At 40.0% G+C, this 25,414-nt stretch overlaps 2 protein-coding genes across 12 annotated transcripts in view; both read left to right on the plus strand.

Annotated features, from left to right (window-relative positions):
- The window catches only part of LOC143297277 (uncharacterized), a 34,504-nt gene extending 25,647 nt beyond the window's left edge, over nt 1–8,857 (plus strand). For 3 of the 5 annotated variants that reach the window (XM_076609538.1, XM_076609542.1, XM_076609541.1), the window contains 2 exons: nt 2,676–2,760; nt 6,190–8,857. In XM_076609538.1, the coding sequence (XP_076465653.1) occupies nt 2,676–2,760; nt 6,190–6,304 (200 nt within the window). In that variant the 3' untranslated portion in view covers nt 6,305–8,857. The remainder of the gene's footprint in view (nt 1–2,675; nt 2,761–6,189) is intronic. The other 2 variants (XM_076609540.1, XM_076609543.1) reach the window with 1 other exon arrangement.
- Nucleotides 8,858–15,018: 6,161 nt separating this feature from the next.
- The window catches only part of LOC143297379 (casein kinase I-like), a 55,126-nt gene continuing 44,730 nt past the window's right edge, over nt 15,019–25,414 (plus strand). For 2 of the 7 annotated variants that reach the window (XM_076609689.1, XM_076609694.1), the window contains exons 1-3: nt 16,795–17,614; nt 20,684–20,724; nt 23,063–23,132. In XM_076609689.1, coding sequence (XP_076465804.1) covers nt 17,425–17,614; nt 20,684–20,724; nt 23,063–23,132 — 301 coding nt within the window. In that variant the 5' untranslated portion in view covers nt 16,795–17,424. Of the gene's footprint in view, nt 15,130–16,784; nt 17,615–20,683; nt 20,725–23,062; nt 23,133–25,414 lie in introns of those variants that run through there. The other 5 variants (XM_076609690.1, XM_076609695.1, XM_076609693.1 and 2 more) reach the window with 5 other exon arrangements.

The following is a 25,414-nucleotide window of genomic DNA, read 5'->3' on the forward strand; positions in this document are numbered from 1 at the left end:
GAATCCAAGGCCCCATTTTGGCATGTGGTTGTCCTCAGGAAAGGCAGTGTACTCTGATTTTCCTCACTCCACCCAGGTGTGAATGGGTGCCTGACTTCAGCAAGGGGAGGTTAAAAGCGGCAGAAGAGGATTGTGCCCTGCCTTCCTATGCCGAGCCCAAGACTCGAATATCAGTTCACTGTCTCTGTGTTCGTAAAAGGCTTTGGGGAATTTTAACATTCAAACCTTTAACTGACGGGCGCAATAGCCGAGTGGTTAAAGCGTTGGACTGTCAATCTGAGGGTCCCGGGTTTGAATCACGGTGACGGCGCCTGGTGGGTAAAGGGTGGAGATTTTTACGATCTCCCAGTTCAACATGTGCAGACCTGCTGGTACCTGAACCCCCTTCGTGTGTATATGCAAGCAGAAGATCAAATACGCACGTTAAAGATCCTGTAATCCATGTCAGCGTTCGGTGGGTTATGGAAACAAGAACATACTCAGCATGCACACCCCCGAAAACGGAGTATGGCTGTCTACATGGCGGGGTAAAAAAACGGTCATACACGTAAAAGCCCACTCGTGTGCATACGAGTGAACGCAGAAGAACCTTTAACTGTAGAATGAGCCAAAAACAGAATGCTGTTTGCCGTAGATTTCAGAAAGTATAAATGATAACAGAAATGATATGTTTACTTGATATGTGACCATTTTGACTCCTTCAACGTTTGAATACACCTTGGAAGCTGATCCCAAAATAGTATCTCCAAAAAGAAACAAAAATGACCGTTGAAACATGGAAGATATTTTCCCCACGATTCTTGTTACAGGTAAATACAGATAAGGTTCATCCCATTCAGCCTTGACATTCAATGGGATTTTTTTTTTTTTTTTTTAATTTGCATGGAAAGGTCACCATAGAGAGAAATATCCATGGTTCGTGAGCAGATTATAACATATTTCTGAACTACACAAACACCACGAGCAGACTATAACATATTTCTGAACTACACAAACAGCACCCCCTACCTCCCCATCACCCAGACACCTCATACACCATTACCCCCCCCAAAAAAAAAAAAAAAAAAAAGGAAGAAAGGCAGTTTTTTTGTTTTTTTTAAAGGATCAGTGATGGGCAGGCTGTTTTCCCCTTTGTTTTATTGATATTATTATTAATATTTCTTCATAAGTGTCCCCCTCCTCATCTTACATTATAACTTGCCTGAAGAGAATTTTGCATTCAGCAACCATTTAACTGTAAATTGGCTTAGTCCATACTTTTACGTAATGTATGGAAAATATTCAAGTGAGCACATGCTTTTATTTATTTTTTATTTATTTTTTATGTATTTATCTATTATTTATTCACCTTTTTTTTTTTCTCAAGGCCTGACTGAGCGCATTGGGTTACGCTGCTGGTCAGGCATCTGCTTGGCAGATGTGGTGTAGCGTATATGGATTTGTCCAAACGCAGTGACGCCTCCTTGAGCTACTGAAAACTGAAAAAACTTTGATAGGCTCTGAGTGTGGGATGAGGAGTGGCATGCATGTGTGTAAGTGTGTGCATGCACTTGCACTTGTATATGTGTATGTGTCAGATATCCTACTGTATTTGTGTTTGTATGATTTCCGATTCATGATTGTTCCCTTGAGATACTATCTCCACCTATATTCTTTGTGACCCCGGTACACTTGGTAATAAAGACATACGCTATTCTATTCTATTTTGTCATTTTATCGTCTTGTATTCATTCAAGTCAGATCAAGACGATGAAGATTAATGTCATGGGATGAACCTTGATTTTTGATAACTTTGTGTGTGTGTGAAGTTCCAGTAAAGAGTATAAAGAATAAAATAAATAAATACCAAGACCTATTGATATGTGACCTGGACCAATAGGTTGTGACCTTGACCAACAGACTGTGACCTAGACCAGTAGGCTGCGACCTAGACCTTCAGACTGTGACCTAGACCAATAGGCTGTAAACTAGATCTACAGACTGTGACCTAGACCAATAGGCTGTGTGACCTAGACCTACAAACTGTGACCTAGACCTATCGACTGTGACCTAGACCTTTGGTTAAGGTCAGACAGAAAACTTGAGGCACAGAATCTCCTGATTTCTGTCCAACCTGTTCTTTATAAAAGCAGCTGTATATGTGTGACTTGTTTTGTTTTGTGTGTCCAAAAAAGTAAGAAAAAGAAAGAAAGAAGAACCCAGCAGTTTTCATTATGGTTTTGTGAACCATGTCAGCACTGATACAGCTTACATGTGTGCTTTCTGGTTTAAAAATTGTCCTCCCTATTACTGTATTTTATTTTTGCAGAAATGACAAAATATGTGCAGTGATTATATGTTTATCCCTGTATGATCCATCATCTTTATTTTTTTTCTTAAATCAGAAGTCTCACTTCTCCCTACGTTTCACTCCCGCCCCCCACCCCCACCCCACCCCCCTAACTGATTTGGAATGTTTTTATATGAGGATGCGTATGTGTATATTTGTGCATGTGTGTTTGCCTCTGTGTGTGTGTGTATGTGTGTGTGCACCTATATGTGTGTGTGTGCACGCCTCTTTGTGTGTGTACCTGTGTCCGTCTGTATCCATGTGACATTTGTGTGTATGCTTCATACATGCTTGTGTGTATGTGTGTGGTTCATGCATGCACATGCACCTGTTTACCTAAACGCAGGTCCCTCCAGAGGCAGGGGAGAGAATCCTGACTATGAGACCATGGAGGTGTCCCCCGCTTTACCCCCACGGCAGTATTCTCAGAGGTAAATGACACACTCCACAGAAATTGAGTGAGAAAGAAGTTCAGAGGCTGCACACATCACGACAAGCTCGGTTGCAACAAACGTTTGTTCAGCAAGCACGTTTGGAACACATTGAAACAAGCTCAGTTGCAACATACGTTTGAAACAAGTTCAATTGCAACACACATTCAGCAGTAAACCGTGTTAGATATTGTTTGATGAACAAAAATAGGTTCCCGGTATTGAACAGTAAGCAAGAAAACAGTAGAACAGTGCTAATAAAAGCATGTAAATATACATATGATAAAAGTATATCTATCTGTCTGTCTATCTGCCTATCTATCTATCTGTATTCATTTATCTAGTATATAAGAATATATGATAAAAGTTTATCTTTTTCTTTCTTATCTACCTAGATAGATCTTTTTATGTTTGACGTAATGAACATTGATAAAGAAGAAATGTTGTTAATTCCCAACAGTGTAGCATTACGGGTCTTTTCTTTTGAAGTTTTTTTTCTTTTAAAGTTTCCAGCACACACTTTTATTTATAATACATGAGACAGTGAAATGATTCTGGTATGTGACAGGCAAACAAAGAAATGAAGAAGGGTCAGTATTATGTAAAAAAAAAAAAAAAAAAGTTGTTTCATGTTTTTCCACCTTTCCAGTTTCGCCTGTGGTTTAACTTGGCAGGTTTTGTTTTTGTTGTTTTGTTTTTTACTCCACATGCTTTTCACATAGTTGTTGAACTTGAATGCAAACCAAAACTGCATTTGCTTGCTGATTGTTGGTACTGGTGATTTATGAACACAGTTTTGCTAGAACATCACATACATTACTCATGCCCTTAGGCCCCCCCAGAAAGAGCACAAGCCATCAAAAACTCTTCTCCATGGAACTGGACTCTAGACTGTCATTTCTGTATCTGCAGAGATGCCACCTGTGTTGATTTCGCCGTATTTTGTTACAATTGATGGCAGTTTGTTCGAACATTACGCCAACATCAAAATTATTCCTATGAGTTCATTTTCAACTAAAAAGCGTGGTCACATGCTTTCCTGTCGTAACATTACCCAGATGCTGTAGATCTCGATCACAAGGTCAGGGCAGTCACTACTAACCCTGGTCTCACTTGATGATGTTCAGCTAATCACGCGTGTGTTTACATTGAAACAGCATTGAGTGGACCAATCGGCTTAATCGCAGCAGTTACACCATGTTGCAGGTAGACCAAAGCGCTTGTATACCTTGTAGGTAAAATGCATGTTTGCTGACGTGGCACGGAATCCAAGTGTTCCTACCAAATTGAGAATGTTCCAACCAAATTTCCTGATTGTTCCTACAAACACTTGACAGGGGTTGGCATTTCTGTATCTGCCCAGCTCATTACCTGTCTCTTCAGCTCTGCCTCAGTGTCTGCTAGAACATCAGGTCGAAACAAAACAAACGTGAAAAGGGAAGTGTTTCCTTACTCCTTGGACCCACTTAGGATGAGCTTCGGTTATTGATAAACAAAATCAAATCAAAAGACTTTCTTGTCTGCGTCTGTATGATAGAAGTGGCTGTTATGAAGAATTCAGTTACAAACTTTAGGGCATACAGGTTTGATGTGTAAAATGCCTGTGATTAAGTTGTAATTGAAATGTCCTCGCAGCATGAGCAAAAAGGAGGACTTTTTGTGAGTGCTGTCTTCAGACTGTTTGCTGGTTGTTGCATGTGGATGCTTTCAGTTGTAATGTTGGACATTGGTTATGGTTTTTCTGTTTTTTTTGTTTGTTTGTTTTGCCATGGGGATGTGTGTGGGTGTGTGCTTGAGCAAGGGCATGCTTGCTGTTTAGACTGTTGTGCAATCATCGTCTCGTTTCTTCCTGTGCGTTTGTGGGCTGCACCTCCCACATTCACTCACTTGTACGAGAGGGCTTTCATATGTATAAATGTTTCAAAACCCACCGTGTAGGCAGCCATTCCCCATTTTCATGGGGTGAGTATACTGGGTATGTTCTTGTTTCCATAACCCACTGATCATGGCATAGATTATGGGATCTTTTGATCTTCTCCATGTGCAAACACATGAAGGATGTTCAGGCACTAGCAGGTCTGCAACGTCTGTGGACCGTGGAGATCAGAAAAATCTTCCTCCTAAACGCACCAGGTGTCACAACCAGGATTTGAATCAAAGACTCTCAGATTGAAAGTCCAACACTTTAATCTCTCAAATATTCTGCCTGTCACGTAATTCATGCATCCTTGCCCGTACATTGTGGCAGAAAAGTGACCCCAAACTCTCCCTTGAACACATTTGTCACAAAATGCAAGTGTGTAATTTTAATTTGTGACTATACACCTGCATGCTCTTTTTTTTTTTCTCTTGATCACACTACAAGAAGACATTGACCATGAAAATATGAATTTTTTTCTGTTAAAGTGCTGTGTTAGTTTGAAATTTTTGTTTCAGACAACATTCTGTCATTTGCCACCATGAAATGTCCATATTTGCATGTTAGTTTTTCATTCATGCATTTTTTTTTTTTTATTGATTTGTTTATCATATTATTTTACCTGTTTCTTTGTTTATCTAGTCCTTTTTATTCACTTTGATAGTTTGCTTGAAACTAATTTCTGTTATATGCCATTGTATAAAATGCCCATCATCTGTATATTATCTATTTAATTGTCTGTTTATGCTCATTTATGTGTGGTTATATCTTTCACATTCTCCTGGATCTGAATCATAGCTGCAAGCATGTCAAACATGTCAAAAGATAAAGTTAAGACAAGTAATATGTCTGTAGGAAACTGTGGAGAGTCTCAATTGTTAATCTGTTTTTGATACATTTTTGTTTTGAATTTGCATGCCAGTATAGGAACCACTTCCAAATATACTCTTTTTTTTCCAAAACACTTACTTTTGATATTTTGAGCATTCATTTTCAGTCTTAAGTTGTTTGTTATTATTTACTCAGAATGTGTGATTGACAGTTGACCAAAAAAAGCTAAAATCATCCAATTGATCTTTACCTGCAATCAATGGTTTTCATCATGGTTAAGGTATCACATCATGTCATTAATTGCTGCCAGACATACTCTTGCATCTGTTTATCTATCTACCGGAAATAATTAAACCTGTTAAATGTGTCTTTTTTTGTCCTGAAACATGACTGTATTTGCTGAACTTTCACTTTTTTTCCCCCCGGGCTTCTTAAGTAGTGGGGGGAAATCACAGAAGAGAATCTAATTGTATTTAACAAATTATGTGAAACCTGGTTTATCTGTCTTTACATGCTTTAGAATACGCAATTTTAATTTCCTTTTAAATTTCAACTCCCCCCCCTATGTTTATTCATTGTTTGGTTTTGTTGTTTCAGCTTACAATACAAATTTAACTCAATGATAAATCATTTTTGTGTGCTAAAAGATTTGTTTTTATTTCTTTTTTTGGTTTTTTTAGCAGGGCACGACAGACATCGGAGGAAGCTGATGATATTGAGGGGGAGGGCGTCGGTTACCTTTCACGCGGCCGAGATAAAAAGGAGAAACCATCCAAGACCTGCAGTGTTATGTGATTGAGTTTCATTTTATCGTGTGCTTTTTTTTTCTTTTGTCAGTATTGAAATACCAGTCTTCATGGCACTGGTTCCTTCATGTGATCTTGTCTCTCTCCTCTCTCTGTTGCATCTCTCTCTCTCTCTTGCTAATTTTGCTGATGGCGTCAGATGAAGGAAGTGTAAGAAATTTGTCATTTACCCGCATGAAACATTTAAGTTATGATCAATTATGATGTCCTAATTTCTTGTGCATTTGATAGTGTTATTATTTCTAATAATTAGTGTTATTTCTAATAATGAGAAACAGATTCTGAACTGTTAAAACACCCATAGATGCTTTTTTTTCCCCAAAAACATCATGATATACTCTCTTCTTTTTTTTTTCTTCTATCTTTAAATCTTTGAGTTTGTCTCAAGGACTTGTTGGTCTTAAGTTCAGCTTTGATAGTGAAGCTGAAATTGATCTATTTTTACTTGTACAGTGCAGTACACGTCATGTAAAAGACTGTTCATTTGTTGTGATGTTGTCTTTGAAAATATTGTTTGTTTCAACTGGGTCTTCTATCAACTTATATCTTCTCTTCAGGCTGACTTGCTGGATTCTTATTGTATTTACTGTTTACAAATGCTATCTGATCCGTCCATAATGTTTTGTTTATTTAGAAAAGTTTTTCAATGTTTTTTAATTATGCTTCTTTTTTTATGTGTAACTGTGATATCACATGATCTTGCCTTGCATTTGTTTTTTTTCATGTAAGACAAGAATGATTACATCAGTTTTCACTGTGATATATCTCGTCAATTTTTGTGCAAAAGTTTAGTTGAATGCACTTCAGACCACCTCTTTTGAATGCAGCAGTTGTTAGTCCCAAGTCCCATTGACAGTGTCTGCCAAGGAAGTCCCGGATCAGGTCTACACCCACAACGGGCTCAGTAGCCGAAGCAGTTGAAGCGTTGGACTTTCAGTTTGGTGGTCTTGGGTTCCAGTCCTGGAAAATACTTATAGCTGAACATGGTGCTGGTTTTGGGTGTTTTCTTCTCCGGTCATGCCAGCTGCCCTATCTCTCGCTGTTACAGGAGAACCCTGGTCTCTTTTTACCTCTTCTTGGGACATGCACTCAAGCTGGTATTGTATTAATTTTTGTTACAACAGAGTGCTCAGTGTAAAATTCAGGCTGCAATCCCTGAGGAGTGAAAGATCTTGTCCGTGTTTCTGCTGTCAACAATGTTCTCTTTCTGTGTCAGTTTGAGGGAAGGTGTTGGCTGTGGTTGTTTATTGGTTTGGGTTTGATGGGTTTTTTTCTGCTCTTGGGCTGCAACTCCCACATTTGCTTGTATCTACAAGTAGGCTTTACATGTATAGTTGTTTTTACTCCACCATTTAGGCAGCCATACTCCTTTTTCATGAGTAGTGCATGCTGGGGGTTTGTTTGTATTTCCATAACCCACTGAGCACTGGCATGGATGATAACATCTTTAACATGCGCATTTGATCTTCTGCATGTGTACACACATGAAGGGGGCTCAGACACCAGCAGGTTTCCGCATATATTGACGGGGGAGATGGGAAAAACCTCCTTTGAACCACCAGACATGGACAGGATTTGAACCCTGAGTGCTAGGATCAGAAGTCCAGTGCCCTTACTAGTCTGCTATTGCACCTGTGTGGTGATGGGAGCTGAGGGCTTTCTCTACAGCAGACAGGGCTGCAGAGGATTGGTGTCTGTAGGAGTGAGGTGTGTGGTAGGTCTGTTTCATTCACAAGCATTTGTTTTGGAGGATATACTGCTGTGCACAACCTGTGATAATGGTGTTAGAGGTACAGTATTGTTGTCTGTATGTGATGACGTCTACTGAGATGTGAATAACTAGGTGTTAATTGATGTGCTGACAGTTTGTTTTTGTTTTGTTTTTTTCATTTTTCACCATCTTATTTTTCAATATTGTTCAGACTTCTCTGGTAATTTGAAAATCTTTCAACAGTGAGTGGATCATCTCCTCTTTGAAGGAACAGCATGCTCACGTGCGTGCACAATGCATGTATGTACATATGTATACACATACACACATAATCACACTTGCACACACACATACACTGACACACAGAGACTTGTATGAGCACACACGCACGCGCGCACACACACACACAGAACGCAAGCACACACAAAAGAGAGCAAGAGGGAGAGAGTGCTTGTGCCAAAAGCGTTTGCTTTGGTGAGATTGACATTGTAATAATTTATGCAATATTAAATCATAAAAAGAAATGAGTGATGGTGTGTGAGTTTCATTATATACTCGTATATACTGCAATTTTTACCTCACTACATGTCTGGTTTGTTGGTAGATGTTCTGATGGTCATAGTCAGATACAACTACAATTATCTCCCCATTCATTCTTGCTTGATTTGATGGGGCAATAGCCATGTGGACTACACATCGTACTTCATTTGTGATGTTCACAGGTTTGTGTCCATGCAACACCTGGCGGAAATGGAAAGATTTATGTAGGTCTGCTAATGCCTTTGCTTCTTTCATGTGTATAAATGTATACAAAAGGTTGAAATGTGCACATTAAAGATCTGCAATCCATGTCTGTTTTCAAGAGATTGTGAAAACACAACATGTACTGTTCCTATATACAAAGGGTGACGTGACTGCTTAAACAGCAGCATAGAATAAAAGTAAAAATCCTGTTTGTTTTAAATCCCATTGTAGAAAAAAGCCATACATGTGAGTTGCAGCCGTTGACTCTAAGAACAAGATTTTCTTAGCTAATCTGTGTGAAATTCACAACTTGCAATTATAAGAAAGTTGAACACAGTGGATCACTGAACTGTCGCTCACAGTTGAAAACCAAGAAAGAAAAGCACCTGCCAAACATTAAGGCATGCACAAAAGGAGATAGAGATCAAAGCTCTTGTAATTCTATACCAACCCCACTGCTATGGCCATTGCTGAAAGCTTATTCCGTTACATGTGCACTTACATATTCTCTGGTTATACAGACCTTGAGAATCTACTTGTTTTCCTGTTTGGAAACAAAACCTGAGAATCTGTTTGTTGTATTTGAAAACAAACTTAGAGATGACAGGTGTGGTTGCCGTACGGTTAGAACGCTGGATTCACGTCCAAGTTTCCTGAGTTTGATCCTTGGTGCACATGGTTTAGTGTGAAGATTTTTTCCTCCATCTCCCAGCTCAACATATGTGCAGACTTGCTAGTGCCTGAACCCTCTTCGTGTGTATATATGCTTGCAGAAGATCAAATACGTATGTTAAAGATCCTGTTATCCATGTCGGCGTTTGGTGGGTTATGAAAACAAGAACATACCCAGCATGCACACTCCGGAAAACAGTATGGCTGCCTACATCACAGGATAAAAAAAACAAAGTGTCTCACACTTAGAAAGGTTACATGTGTGTGTGTGCAAGACTGAAGCCTGACTGAATGACACAGGAAACAAATGATGAGCACCCAAAGGCAGCTCAGTCGACTCTTACCAGGTAGGCAGCCTGTAGTGCAAATGACTTTGTAAAGCACTTTGAGATTTGTCTCTGACCAAGGACAGGTGCTGTACAAGTATCCATATCATCATTGTCAAACTAGTAGAACAATACACTAGCTGTAATCAAGTAGTTTTCACTTTACACATCCATTGTAAATTTCCCCGAGCTTTTTTGGTCCAATGGCTTTTGTATGTGAGTGTTCTGACAATGTATACATGTTCATGTATGTTTGTCTATTTATGGGTACTCATACCCAGTAAAACTGGCCAGACACAATATATGTGGATGTGTTAATTTGCTGTTTCCAGAAACAGTTATCTGTCAGGTTGATAATGTTCACGTTTCCTTGACTTCATTAGGTTATGGGATCTTTTAACATGTGCATTTGGTCACCTGTGTGTGGGCAAAAGTGGGCAATTAGGCCTGTATATACAATACATGCACTTGGCTGAGTGGTTTGTGTATCAGACTCCCACCTTGAAGGACCACAGTTTAAATCCTGGCAGTTGACAATTGGGTCTGAAGCATGGGGATTATAAACAATCTCCATAAAACTGAAAAATACATGGATGGATAAAAATCAATGGGTACATAGCAAAATACATTGGTGAACAAAATATACATATGAAATAAACCAATAACAATTTTTGTTGTTTTTTTTTAAGGCCTGTTATTTGTTTAACATGACAAACATCCAGTCAAATGAATAATCTCCGGAAAACAAAGTATAGATGCCTAAACCTTGGAACAAAAACATATTCTGACATTAGAGTCCATCTTCTAACAAGTGCATGTGGGTAGTGGTAATCGCAGCCCATGAATGCAGCACTGAGACAAATCAACCCATACTCTATGAGGGCGGCCTCAAGTTCGCACTGCTCTGTGTAATTTATCTGAGCTCGCTTTCGTCCCGGAAAACAAAACGAGTGTTCTTTGTCAAAATAGTTAACTGACTTCAAATAGTCTGTTTCGTGAGCCTGTAAGTATATACGGAAGGCGACACAAAAGATCCGTACGTATCACTTCTCCGAGCGTCTTGCAATGACCTGATTCGCCTGGGTCATGGTGACCGCGTTCTTGCCTCTGTTCCCAGTGACACATAATCCTCTCCCTACAGCCTCGACAACTCAAGTCCCCTTGAGTCTTTGTTACACCTGGTGGAGGGGGGTGGAGGGAGACAGGCCTTGTAAATCAGGGGGCCATAAAGTCAGTCAAAATTGGCCTGAGACATGGACCACATGAACAGCTTGGCGAATTATGACTAGCCCTGTACTCACTAGGGGTATTCAGGTACAGGTACAGGATTGGGGACTTTCCTATAAGCCTTCTGGCTTTTTAACGTCCCTTCACTATTGTCTTAATCAAGTGTTACACATGCGCCAGGAAAAAGTTTCTTGTTCACTGATCAAAATCAAATGGTTTTATTAGAGATTTTTCGTCATTGTCGATAAGATTTTTGAACCCAGTCGAGGTGTCTGAAGCTAAAGATGGTTTAATTGTTCTTACAGCTGATGTTACATAGAGGGTGGGACGTCAACGGAGATATTTATATCGAGAGAGAACGTCACAAGCATTGAAACGGGCAGACGCGGACACACTCACGTACACTCAGTCGGGCACGTGCGCCAGCATGACATATCCACAGTCACTGACTCTCTCTCTCTCTCTTTCTCTCTCTCTCTCAGCCTCTCGCACACCCAAACTGGCACCGGCAAACACTCATACACTGTCCGTGGCACACACACACTGACGCACACACATACACACACTGACGCACACTCACGAACAGCCGGCCATATCGGGCACACCGCCGCACACGATGCATGTACACGCACTCGCGCGCAAACACACCGGCGACACACTGATGTACGTACGCGTATGTGTGTTCGTGAGCGCCATGATTTGCGCGTCAGTTCACTTATGTATGTGCGTGCATGTATGTGCATGAGTGTCAGGCTCCTGTGCATCAACAGTGGTGCATGCATGCCGGCGTGCGCGCACAGTGCTTCACTGACAGTATACGCGCTCAAATTTACTAATATACGCGGCTAACAAACGGCACACGTGTGTGTAGGTGTGAGTGCAACTTGCCATTAAAAAACAAGACCCATTCTCTGTATAATTATACGATACGGCGCCTGAGAGGCAAGACTTATTTACAGCCGACTAGGAATAGAGTGCAAATTTGTCAAAACAGGCATGTGTACACAGGCGCGCACACCGTGCACGGCATACACACGTACGCGCGTGCACGCACGCACACTGACACACACTCAGTCACACACACACACACACACACACACACACTGTGACGCAAAATATGTCTCAAACATCCCTGTTTGCCACCCACTCACCCACTTTATATTTTCCAAAACAAGAAACAAGTTTGTTTTTCGAGGAGTGTGAAATCTATTTGAAGCTCAGAGAAATCGAATTAATGACGTACAATAGCAATATAGACAGTAAGTCATATATAGGGTTCTTAATCATGTGACAAAAGTGCACATGGTAAAAAAGATAACATTTACCACCCTTATATAATCCTGGCCTGCAGAAACGTTTTAAGAGAGAGAGAATGAAAAACAGAACACAAGAGAGAGAGTTTGAAAGAGAGATTGAGAGAGACAGAGAGATTTATGTCTGTACGTCAGTGTCCTTGATCGTTACCCTGTGTGTGTGTGTGTGTGTGTGTGAGTGTGTGAGTGTGAGAGAGATCGAGCGAGAGATTTCTCCCCCTTTCACATCGTATTTTCGTTTGTTTTGCTCGGAGTACCTGATATTTTCAGTATTCTTACCAGGAAAAAGCTGTGTCAAAACTGACAAGCAGCTGATCGTATCTATTTCAGGCGTTCAACTTTAGTTTCCGTCTCAGTGTCAGTCTGTCTGTCTGTCAGTCTGTCTGTCAGTCTGTCTGTCGGTCTGTCTGTCTGTCTGAGTTGTGTTTCATCACCCGCGGAATTCAGCTGCCGTCTATGACTGTCCAAGGTGAAACTGATAGACTTTTCAACTCTCTTTACCCCCAGTATTGAACAGGTATTGGCTACTTATGTCCCGGCACAACATTTCTCTACTGATGACTTCGAGAAACAATAAATTCCGATCTAGTCAAAATAGGACAAAACAGCATTTGAAATCAAATGCAAGACTGCTGACTAAATGCTGCATTACCAAAACTTGGTAGACATCTACGCCTGGGAAAGATCAAAAGAAAGAGAAAAGATGCTAAATAAGAGAGTGGGGTGGAGTCGGACAGAGAAAGAGATGGGGAGTAGGGGTGCTGGCCGGGGGAGAGGGGGGGGGGAAAGATTCAGTTGTCAAAGTTTTAAATAGCGCATACTAAGAAGTCTACACCTCTTTCTCAGTATCCCTCTTAATAACATACACGCACGCATAATTATGCACACACGCACGCACATACTGACCCGGGCCCCTCCCCTCCTCCATCACACACACACACACGTGACGCACCGCAAACGTGACACAGAGAGAGAGAGAGAGAGAGAGAGAGAGGCAGACAGACCATCACACATTCACACACAATTATGACATGACACATCGCTTTTTTTTTGCTTTTTTTTATCTCCACAAGATATTTTCGTTGTGGTTTTGCTCGTAATAACCTACATATCCGGTATCTGGTAGTATGATTCTTTCCACTGACGAAAACATCGAGTCAAAATTGACAAGCAGCCGATCATGCGAGTCTGTTTTTGTCTCCGCCCTGTCTGTCTGTTTATCCTGTTTGTCTGTGTCATATTTTCTCAGTCATGCGCTGGGTGATCGGCTGTCTGTATCGACTGATGAAAGACCTTATGCATAAACGCTGTGAATGAGAGGGTCTTTGCTATAAGTCTGTCCAAGCCGAAAATAGATTATGCTTTCTTCAGTGTCAGTGTCTTTGCATTCATTATAATTATTTCTTGGCTGATTCGTCACAGTAATATGTGTAGCCTATGTCACAGTATCCAAGCGAAGGAGGGATGAGACAGACGTTTTTAGTACTGGCTTAAAAACAACAACAACTGAACGAAACACAAACACCATATCTGAGTACTAAAGATAGCTCAGTCAGCTATCAAGCCAGACATAGTCACTTAATCAACACACACATACACACACACACACACACACACACACACACACACACACACACAGACTACACACACCCACACTCGGGACAGAGACAACACACACACACACACACACACACAGACTACACACACAGAGACTCAGTACACACACACACACACACACACACACACACACGCACACACACACACATATTCCGTCAGAAACTGAACTGCATTTTGCGTTGGTATCCGATACGGTGTCTGAAGTACAGTACGCAGATTTGCGTAGTTAATTCGTATCTGTTGGATATACTTCAAGCTCAGTCAGTTAATCAACACACACACACACACACACACACACACACACACACACACACACACACACACACACATTTGCGTAGTAAATTCGTATCTGTTTAATATTATTCAAGCTGGTATCGCTGCTGTCTACTAGCGGAAGCAAGGACGTAATTTTAAGACTCGGTAGATGAAATTTTTGTGCGGCACAAAGCACCCTGACTGGGGGATGTTAAAAAATGTTCATTAACTGTATTTGGTTCTTTCATGTATACGAACTCCATTTGTATGGACCAAATGCCTGATAAATTAACCATACAGGCACACGGACAGACAGAAACACACACACACACACACACACACACACACACACACACAGAACAAACACACACACAGAGTGACATACATACACACAACTGACTCGGGGCTGGCTGTATATATTTCACATAGGCTACAACTGACTTAGCGCCTTGAGCCTGAACTGTCGGTGATACTTGGTAAACCTCGCGGGCCCGTTAAAGCCTTGCCTGTTTTTTGGAAACAACAGCCGGACGGCTGACAGGTACATACAGACTCACGCGAAGGCCTACCTGACAAACCGCTCGCCAGACAGTTCTAATTTCCAGGCCAAGGCACACGTCGGTCGCCTACACCAAATATAATGATCGACTGTATTACAGAGCTTCAGTTTCTGAACACAGGACAGATGACAGTTTCAGTGGGTGTGGGTGACACAGCAGTACTCTTTGTATTACATGCATGAAGTTGCTCCTCACTTGGGTTCATAGGACGAAAGTCTTTTCCGCCTCTGGGGAAAAGATTCCATTTCGCGAATCAACTGGTAGTGTGGGTGCGGCGCGTCTGACTGTGGCAACTGTGTTTGTTTTGTGGGCCGTATGATGCAGTGAGCCGGCTTTTGACAGCCGTAATTCTCCGAGTTACAAATATCTGACAGCTTTAATTATTCAGTGTAATTCATGTTTATTTATATTCACACACACACACACACACACACACACGCCACACGCACACACACACACGCACACACTAGTGTACAGTACGCACACACACACATATATTTTAGCCGTTTTCCCAAATGCGGGCTACTTTTATGCAGTTGTGAGTATATCAACATGCCTGCATGCATGGCTGAGCAATTTTCTGTCAGCTCCAGTCGGCTTAATATTTGATATGATTGATTAAATATATGTAGGTATATATGGGTGTTGTGCCTAATAGTGTTTATGTCTATAGCCTTAGGACATTTGAGAATTCGAGCGTCACATGAAGCTTATAACCTTTAATTGCTAATCTGACAGTATACGGTGGTGACTGTACCGCACTGACACGATTTCATAAGTGCCAGAGGAAGTTAATTTCCGAAAGCGTGGGCCTGTATATCTTTGTTTCGATCTGGATTGATATGGAGTTGGCGTGATGTCACCATTGGGCTTGAAATTGTATGAATATGTATAATGCATCGTTTTGGTCGGTGGTGTGTGATGTTGTGGCTGGTATCAGTACTATAGTTTGGACGCTCACTGAGATTTAGTGTTTTAGTGTGTCAGTGCTTCTTTGATGGGTGCTGCTTGATATTCTAATCATCTTACATTCAACAAAAGGAAAAGACCCCCCCCACCAGAAATAAACAAACAAACAAACAACAACAAAAAAACAATAACAAAAACAAAACCGGCACACTGAAAAAACAACAACAACAACAAAAAAACAGCAACAAAAAAACAACAACAAACAAAACAAAACAAAAAAACAAACAAACAAAAACAACCCAACTCACACAGCTAGTGTGACATACAGCTGGAGCAAACGACATTACATCTTTCAAACACCGACGAGCTCTCTTCCCCCCCCCCCCCCCCCCACACACACCTCTCCTTTCCCCCGCCGGCCCCTCAATTCCTGCTCTCGTTGAACTAACAACAAAAAGTTAATCTCTTGGGATGAGCAAGCAATCTTAGCAGCGCTAGGTTTTTCTTAGGGCTAAAGATTTTCAACAGAACATCCCTCGGTAGCCCAGCTAAATCATGATTGCGCCAAACAGCAACCTCCCACAACACGACAATTTTCATCGGCATACTGATGTTGGTCGTTTAAGTGGAAGAAGAAGAAGGAGGAGGACAGATTGAATTTTACTTCCACTTTTGGTTCACTGATCCCTCCTCGGGCGAGACCGGCCGGCAAGAAGTGGTCTTGCAACTTTTCGCGGTTACAATTACATCCGCAAATTGGCGCGCGATTCGGAACAGCGGAAACGCCCTTTTGGCCACTGAACGAAATGTGATGGTCAAAGTGCTTCGCACACTAAACATTGCGGACATCGTTGGTTTATTTTTTTTATTTCTTTGCGCGCTTGCGCGTGTATGTCTCTTTCCTCTCCCCAGTGTACATGTGTGCACACAAACTGACCCATGATTGCGCTTGACATTTTTCCGCTCGTCTGCTATGGTGTCACACGGAAGTGACGAGGAAAATTTAAATAACATACGATCAGCTGAGGTGGTGTGCTGACTACGCTTCTGTCACATGAACATTGCAGCAGTTCACATAAAAACGAATAAATATTGCAAGATATATGTGCTGCGTGTAAGTTACTTTTTATTTCTGTAACAACACTGACAGACTGTATCACAGTGGCCTGTCTGTGGTTGTCAACAAATAATACTCGAAACGCCTGGTTACGGGGAATCCCGACTTGCGCAGTTGACCGGATAAGATTATTACTCATTTCCGGTAAATGCTTTGCGTGCATAGAAAATAGATCTCCACTGTTAGTTTTATTTCACCGTGAGAATCACCATCTACTGTTTTGGTCAACCGTTGGAAAATGTAATATTTACTGATTGTCTGAACCCAGAATTTGAAAAACAAGTTTTTCACGACATCACTGTTCTGTCCATGCGCAAGAATACCCCACCAATGGATTTTGTGCTCTCCCGAGTTGTGCCGAAGAGGACGGACTGAAAAGCTGAGTGAGGCGTTGGGAAAATATACAGAATTATTGATCAGCTGGTGTGCGTTGTAAGACTGCAAAAATGTGATAAAGGATTAACTTTCTGATTATCGCTGCATGATGTATCATCGACGAGGAGGCCCCTTTAAAGCGCCAAAACGGAACTTCGAAAGGGGCTTGGTGACCGGGGTTTGGTTCATCTCATTTCTTTCATGACAAGATTATTGCTGTTTTGTGTATTTTGATGGTTTTGTTTTTGTTTACCTGTGGTGGGGAAAGACATCAGGCTTCCCGATGAGTACACCAAAACGAGAACCTTTCGAGAAAACTGAAGACCAACAACGCCGTAAAGCAAGCGCCCGCAGCATGCATAGCTCAGGCAGACAAAGTGGATCTACCAGTAACACTGGTGTTCTGATGGTGGGGCCCAACTTCAGAGTTGGGAAGAAAATCGGCTGCGGAAATTTTGGTGAACTTAGATTGGGTACGTATACCATTGAGAACAATCATGCTTATCAGAATGATATATAAACGGATATTTGAGTGTAGGCAGAAAAACAACTGTTCCAAAATTGAGTACCATAACAGGACACCACACCCAAATACACAACACATGGTCCTGATGATGACACATACATTGATCTGTTTAGTGAACAAAATATTTCTTTACCTAATAGAGTTGATGTGAGTTCCAGATATTGTCCATATGCACAAGTCAATTATTTCAATGTTGCATAGATACTGCTTGTTTTTTTTGTTTTTGTTTTTTTAACCCCCCAACCCCTTTTTGGACAGTGATGAAGAGAGACTGAGTCATACACTCCTACAGGAAAGACAGTCACTGAGTGAGTTGACATCTGGGTAAAACCTGTATGATGCCATTCATTCTCAGTCATTTGGAGAAAGGCAGTGATGACAACATCGCAGCATCTAGCTTTGGAAAGCAAGAGCCTAAGTGACACATGTCTTGTGGATTTCTTTAAACCTGACTGGTTTGTCATTGTCACTGGCTCACCTCTTAGTCTTACTGAAAAGTAATGTTCACCACCTCTGTGATTAGCAGATGCGGGCTTGTATTTCTTCTCCAGCTTGATATTTCTGTGTAAGGTGATTAAAGGCTTGTTTCATTTATGCACGGATAGTTTGACTTACCATTGTATTTGAAAGCACAGAGATATGTATATCTGTTATAAGTGTAAAAAGAATGAAGTAGATCAATTCTGTTATATAATATAGATTAAATGCTTCTGCATGTGAAAGGAACTGGAGCAAAAAAAACCCCAACAAAAACACACACACAAAAACAAAAACCCCACAAAACAACAACAAAAATAACAACCAAAACAACAACAACAACAAAACAAACGAGCAAACAAAATAAAAAAAAATCATCTGAAGATTGTGTCTTGCTCAGTTGCAGACTTTGCAAAAAGTTAAAATAATTGAAGAATCTGTCTTGCACTTTTTATAAGATTTCGCTTGCGTGAAATAATAACAACAACAAATAAAAAAAAATGAAAGAAAGAACTTAAAGAAGAGAATATATATCACAACAACACACATCACATCACACACACACACACACACACACACACACACACACACACACACAGTGTCAAGCAGACAAATCCTGTCACGTCCACAATAAGACACATGCACTTTTACACACACACAGACACACACACAGACACCCCCCCCCCACACACACACATATATATATATATATATATGAACACAATCACACACACAAAAAGTGATATTGATAGTGATGTATACAAACACTCGAGTATGCAGGTAAGCATGTACACACAGAGACACATGCACATACATACACAGTGCATCCAGGAGCCTTCATTATTTTTTTTGTATTCAAATGCATGCTTGTTGTTGCACTTACGTAGTTATTGAAATCAATTTTATCAGTCAAGGTATTTTGCTTCTCCCCCCTGTCCCCACCACCCAAAACCAACAACAAAACAACAGAAGAAGGAGAGAGAGAGAGAGAGAGGAGAACTAAAAAATGGCCAAAAAAGAAAAAAAAAAAAAAGTACCATACTATTTATATAATTTCCACCTCAGGCTGAATAGCCAGTGGATTTTTCTCTGAGTCTAAGTGATCCCTACCCTCCCTGCCAACCATTGTCAGTGTGTTTCACTAGGGCTTTCCATGGGGAGTTTTCCAGTTGCACAATAGTACAAGTAGTAATACTCAGTGGAACTAGAAGTAGAAGTAAATTTAGTGTGACCCTGACCTTTGGTTGTGTTCAGGTTTCCCTTGGTACCATGTGCATAACACCTTCTTCAGGCAGTGTGAAACGTTCAGCACCCCCAAATTGCTGTCGCTGCACTTTAACAGTTTAAGGTGTTTGTTGCCACTTCCAGGTGTTTGTGGACTGGCATCTTGCTTGCTTTCAAGCTCATTGTTTTGCTGTTCATACAACATCTCTGTGTGCCCAAGATGGCGTAATATCTGGGAGAGAGTGTATACATGTTGCAGGTCTATCCATACAGTTAGTTTGGTTGTGATAGCAAATCATGAGAGAAAAAGAAGAATTAACTATCTCTGTCCTTTTCAGAATGTTCAAAGAACAAAAGCATACACAGACACACACACAATGAGACATACACACATATGCAGATACATCACACACACACACACACACACACACACACACACACACCAAACATGGGCACACTACACACAGATTCACAGTCACACACACACACACACACACACACACACACTCACTCACTCACTCACTCACTCACTCACTCACTCACTCACTCACTCACTCAATCACTCACTCACTTTGTTTTAAACTTTTACTGTAGCTTTAATTATGAACTTGTTATATTTGAGTTTTAACTGCTGGATCTTTTACTTCTAATTCTGATGGACTTGATAAATTAGACTTGTTGAAGAACATGTACATATATATATATACATTACATTTACATGCATTCTGATAGTAATGTGTGTAGTATAATGTGTACAGGCACATATACAGTGGAACCACCCCACTAATCCTTTTATCCCCACTTACCTGGATAATTTGAAGTGTAATTAGAGCTGCTGGAATGCCTCTTTTTTTTTTCTTTTTCTCTTTGGTACCTCATTTGACACCTGTAAAATTGGGAGCTTATATTTTGTTTTGAGGTCACTTTCTTAAGTTAACATTCCATTTTAAATCAGAGATAGTGTTAGAAGTATGACACAGTAGATTAAATGATTAGAAGTAAGATGCAGTAGATGATTATGTCACCCATGAAAGTGTATTACATTGTAACTGATGTAAACAAAAATGTTTACGTAGTTCTTTTCTTCATGTTTTGGCTTTGTGTGAAATGATTTTGCTCCAGTGAGTTATGCGTAGTGAACTCATACAAAATCAATGAAAAAGAAAACAAAATATCCATAACATTGGACAGTAGATTGTAGAGTAGAATTTTATGATTTTAAAATGTTTTGTGTAACAAGACTGGATGGGTTTTTTTTATTTTTTTTTTTATAGTTATGTTTCATGAACTGATTATTTTCTCTGTATTTTTCTAGGGAAGAACCTGTACAACAATGAACATGTGGCCATTAAATTGGTGAGTCCGGTGTGTGTGTATTGATTTGTGCGTTTTGGTGATTGTTATCATTAATTTATTGTCTGTTAGATTGCGACAAGTGATACTAATATTTGACCACCCCAAAGTGTGTGCCTGTGTATGTGAGTGCAGTAGTTCAGCAGTTTTTTTTTCAGGACTCATTTGGCTAGTAAAAATGTTAATACTTTTTGTGTGTCTGACACTTAATATACATTACATGTGTAACAATGGTTTTATGTGAGGTTGACTTTCTCTGATTGCTCTTGACTAGTTCAGAAGGCAAGTTGTACTTCTTTGTGTTTGAGTACATGTATGTTTAAAGTTATGACTGTTTATTACGAGGTTGACGTTCTGTAATTTGTAATATGTTACTAAAAGTTTAAGAGCATTTTAGACTATTACCTATTTCTTTGATGTTTTGATGTTGATATGTGATGGTAATGATTTTCGGTTTTGGTTTTATTTCAGTCATTGCATGATAATTTCTTTTAAATTAGTGTGCTATAAGTTACATGTCATTGTCAGTTGTCATGTGTATCAGCATCGAAGAGCAATTTATATACTATTCAAAATGTTGAAACTACAGTGAAAGACAGAAAGACAGGGGGGAGGAGGAGAGAAAGATCTAGTCATAATTTTTTTATTTTATACAATTTTAAACTGATTTTTTTTAAAGCTTTAACTTTGCAGCTTTTTTGTTATTTTGTCACTGTGCTGTCAAGAACTGGAGTAGAGTCCAGTACAGCAATTGTCAGTATATATTATCCTATACTCTGTAGTATGAGTTTTTTGGTGTTTTTGTTTGAGAAAAAAAAAGGTTTGATTAGTTATTTACATTAACGTTATTGGATGCTTATTGTCAATAAGAAATTATCTAAATGCAGCAATACCCAGTATGGCAATAGGCTGTAGAGGCACAGCCTCTTTGATGCGTCTTTGATGCAGTCATATCCAAAAAGCAAAACTAATCCCCTTTATGTTGGTCTTGTGCACGAGACGCCCTCTTTGAAATGTCACTTGGCGGGTTGCGATCCTTTTGAAATCACTATTGCTTTACGTCAATGCCTGCCATTTCTCTGCCTCTCCTACCCTCATGTTTGTTGCTAGTGACAGTGGTGTGATGGTTCTATTGACTGAAGAAGACGACAGAAAAAACAACCATGCAGTGAAGTCTTTGTGCATCGGTAGACAGCCTGTCACTGTAGATTGTTAGCGCAGTTAAGAATACGATTGAGTGATTGACTCAGGGTACATTATATAAATTTGTGTTTACATGTAATGTATGTATTTTATAGAGATGTCACTAGTGTCAGTATTGTGTACATCCTACAGTTGATTCAAAAGAATTAATTAAATATAATTTCAACATTCAATTATTCTAGTTTAAACTTTAGTGCTATTTTCAACACTGCATCTGTGCATCATTGGATTCTTTTTCTTTCTGTTTTCTTTTTATTTTCTGAGTTGTTTGTTTTCCATATTTTGAATTCTGGATTCAGATTAAATCAACTGAGCTTCTGATGACCAGTAGACCTGACCAGTCTGTTTTTGTATCTTGATTTTTCTCTCAGTAGCTGAATGCGTTTCAAAGACATTTTAGATTACTTAGTAAGAGCAGATACTGAAATGCGTTCAGCTGCATTATAATCAGAATTCAAAATTGAGGTATGTTGGTGATGATACGGATCTTTATATAGCTCTAACCGCATTACAAACTCAGAATCATTTGCTCAACAGGCTGCCTACGAGGGTAGAGTTGTTTGACGGCTGCCATTGGGCGCTCATCATTCATTTCCTGTCAGTTAGATTTCAGGCATGCACACATATACACACTCGTACTCAAAGTCATAGTCATACAACATGTGACATTTTATGAGTATGACTGTTTTGTTTATTTAACCCGCCATGTTTCGAAGTGAAACTAGCAGTGCCTAGTGAAGCATCCAAAAATCTAGCAATACAAAAATGCACATTAATACATACGTTATACAGTATCCTGTACATGTGCATCATGTTGACATTCATAAATATATTTTTGTAACAGAGATTTTGATTTTTTTTCATATTTGTTGCTATGACTTTGAGCTTGTTATTCATAATTGTTGTTATAGTCTTCATGCCTAGTCTTTTTCTTCTTTTTTTTTATCACTTTTTGTTCTGTACCAATAATAAATCCATTGTCCATATTGCCAGTGTCATACAAGGGCAGATTATGCATTATCTTTACAAACAATGTGATTCCATTTATCAGTACGCAGCTTTTGTTTACTGCGCAATTTGAGTGAAGGGGGAGAGGGAGAGAGAAAGTTAATGTGGATGGGGTGCTGTGGTGTTTCAGGAGCCCATGAAATCTCGGGCACCCCAGTTACATCTGGAGTACAGGTTCTACAAGCAGCTTGGGCAGGCAGGTTAGTTACCAGATCAGATGGTGATAATCTCTGTCTCATACCTTCCACCCTGTCTCACACCTTCCACCCCACCAAAAAAACAAAAAACAAACGAAAGAAAACGCACAAAAAAGCACCACAGCCATTCCTTGTGTTTATATGCCTGCATGTGTGTGTCTGTGTGTGTGGTGAGTGTGTGTGTGTGATGATGTATGTGTGTATATAAATTTGTGTCTGTGCTTGTGAGAGTGTACACATACACATTTGTATACATATGTACGAGAGAGAGAGAGAGATTGTGTCAGTATGTGTCTTTAACCTCACAGTGTGTCTTGCGTCATTTTGTTTTTACTTAGATATTACTAGAGAGGACAAGAATGTGTGTGTGACACTGTGTTTGTGTATGCATGTGTGCATGTATTTGGGGGTGTGCAGTGTCACCATGTGTGAGTGTGTTTGATACTTGCATGGGTGTGCATATTATATGTGTGTGTGTGTATGTGTGTGTGTGTGTGTGTGTGTGTGTGTGAAGCAATCGAGAAAAGAGAAAAAGAAGAATGGGGAAAGCTCAAAAAATGGTTTGTGCTGTTAAGTCTTCGACAAGTCTGATATGTATCATTGGCAGTATGCTTTAGCCTTTACTATGTAGCCTGTATCCAGAAATCATTTTTGAACTTGAAATGAATTTAGACTTTTTTTCTGTTTTTGTTTGTTTGTTTGTTTGGCTTGGTGATGAAATTGGTGGGTTGATACATTACTAGTCTTTAGTGAACAGATGTTGACTTGAAAGGTTCTACCCACTCTTGCAGTACCTTATGAAAGCTGAGGATCCGGTTCAAGGGCAGATTGAAAAGATCTGTGGGAGTGTGTAAAGATGGCTTTATAATTATATGCTATTTTACTCATCTGTAGGCTACTGTGTACACAACAGCTAAATTGAAGGAGAGAGAAACGAAGGACACACACATACACATGCACACCCTCTCACTTACTCACATACACACACACACACACACACACACACACACACACACACACACACACACACACACACACACACACACACACACACACACACACACACACAGAACTCGGTTACAAATGCAACAAATTTAGAAGAAGAAAAAAACTTCAATGAAAATTTTTTTTCTATAGCTACATTCAAAAAAGTTTGTATTATATTGATTTGAACAGAAGGTAGTGCCAAAGCCTCCTTGCATCCCCTACCCCTCTCTGCCTCATCACTCCTCGTTCCCCACCCCTCTTCCTCCCTCGCCTCGCCCCTCCCATTTGTGGGTTGCTGTATAATTGATGAGCTTGTGCATGCAAAGGATCAATGCTGATTACCGCTAATGCATTTGCTGCTCCGTCAGCGTATGTGTCCAGGTGATAGAACTGACAGGGAGGGAGGGTGGGTGGGGGTGGGGGGGTTGGGGGGGGGGGGGGCATCACTTAGTTTCAAGCATGCCTCTTCCCTTTCAGTTTCACACTTGTGTAGGTTGTTGGCTGGGTTTTGTTCTTTTGTTGTTGTTTTTTTGGGTTTTTTTGTTAATTGTCTCTCAGCTTCTCCTAGGCTGAAATGATTTTTTCTCTTTTTCTTGTTTCTGTGTTCTATTAGTTCCAATTTGCCATTCCTTCTTTGAAGTTTCTGTGTGTGTGTATGTTGTTTCTGGCTCTCTCTCTCTCTCTCTCTCTCTGTCTCTCTCTCTTTCTCACTTGTGTGTCTGCACTCTTTCTTTTGTGAGACTGTTAGTTCAAGCATTAGAGTTAGATGATAGTATCATAGTCTTTATAGTTTTAGTCAGTCAGTGGCTAAAATAACCTTTTTGTTTTTTAAATTATTCTTTCAACTAAATCTAGTTGTAAGTTATTTCTGTCTGTCTTTCATTAGTTCTGATTTGTTGTTCCCTGTTGAAGTGTCTGTGTCAGTGTGTGTGTGTTGTTTCTTCTTTTTCTCTCAGCCTCTTGTTTCTCTCTCTTGCATGCACTCGTCCTTTTGAAAATGACTAGTTCCATTATTTCTATTATTATTATTAGCAGTGGTAGTGCTAGTAGTAGTAATTGGTATTATAATAATACTTGTTTTTTGATGGTACCCAAGCCTTCCAACTACTCGTAATCCAACTTATAGAACTAGGTCTATGGCTGAAATAATTATGTTTTTTTCTGTCCGGTTCAGTAGAACTATGCGTTTGTGTTTCAGTCTTCTATTACAGTACAATATTAGTATTAATTTGCTGTTCTGTTTTGAAGTGTCTCTCTGTATGTTGTTTCTGTGTGTGTCTCTCATTTTTCTCTCTTGC

Source organism: Babylonia areolata, chromosome 22, assembly GCF_041734735.1.
Source record: "Babylonia areolata isolate BAREFJ2019XMU chromosome 22, ASM4173473v1, whole genome shotgun sequence".
Classification (NCBI taxonomy): Eukaryota; Metazoa; Mollusca; class Gastropoda; order Neogastropoda; family Buccinidae; genus Babylonia; species Babylonia areolata.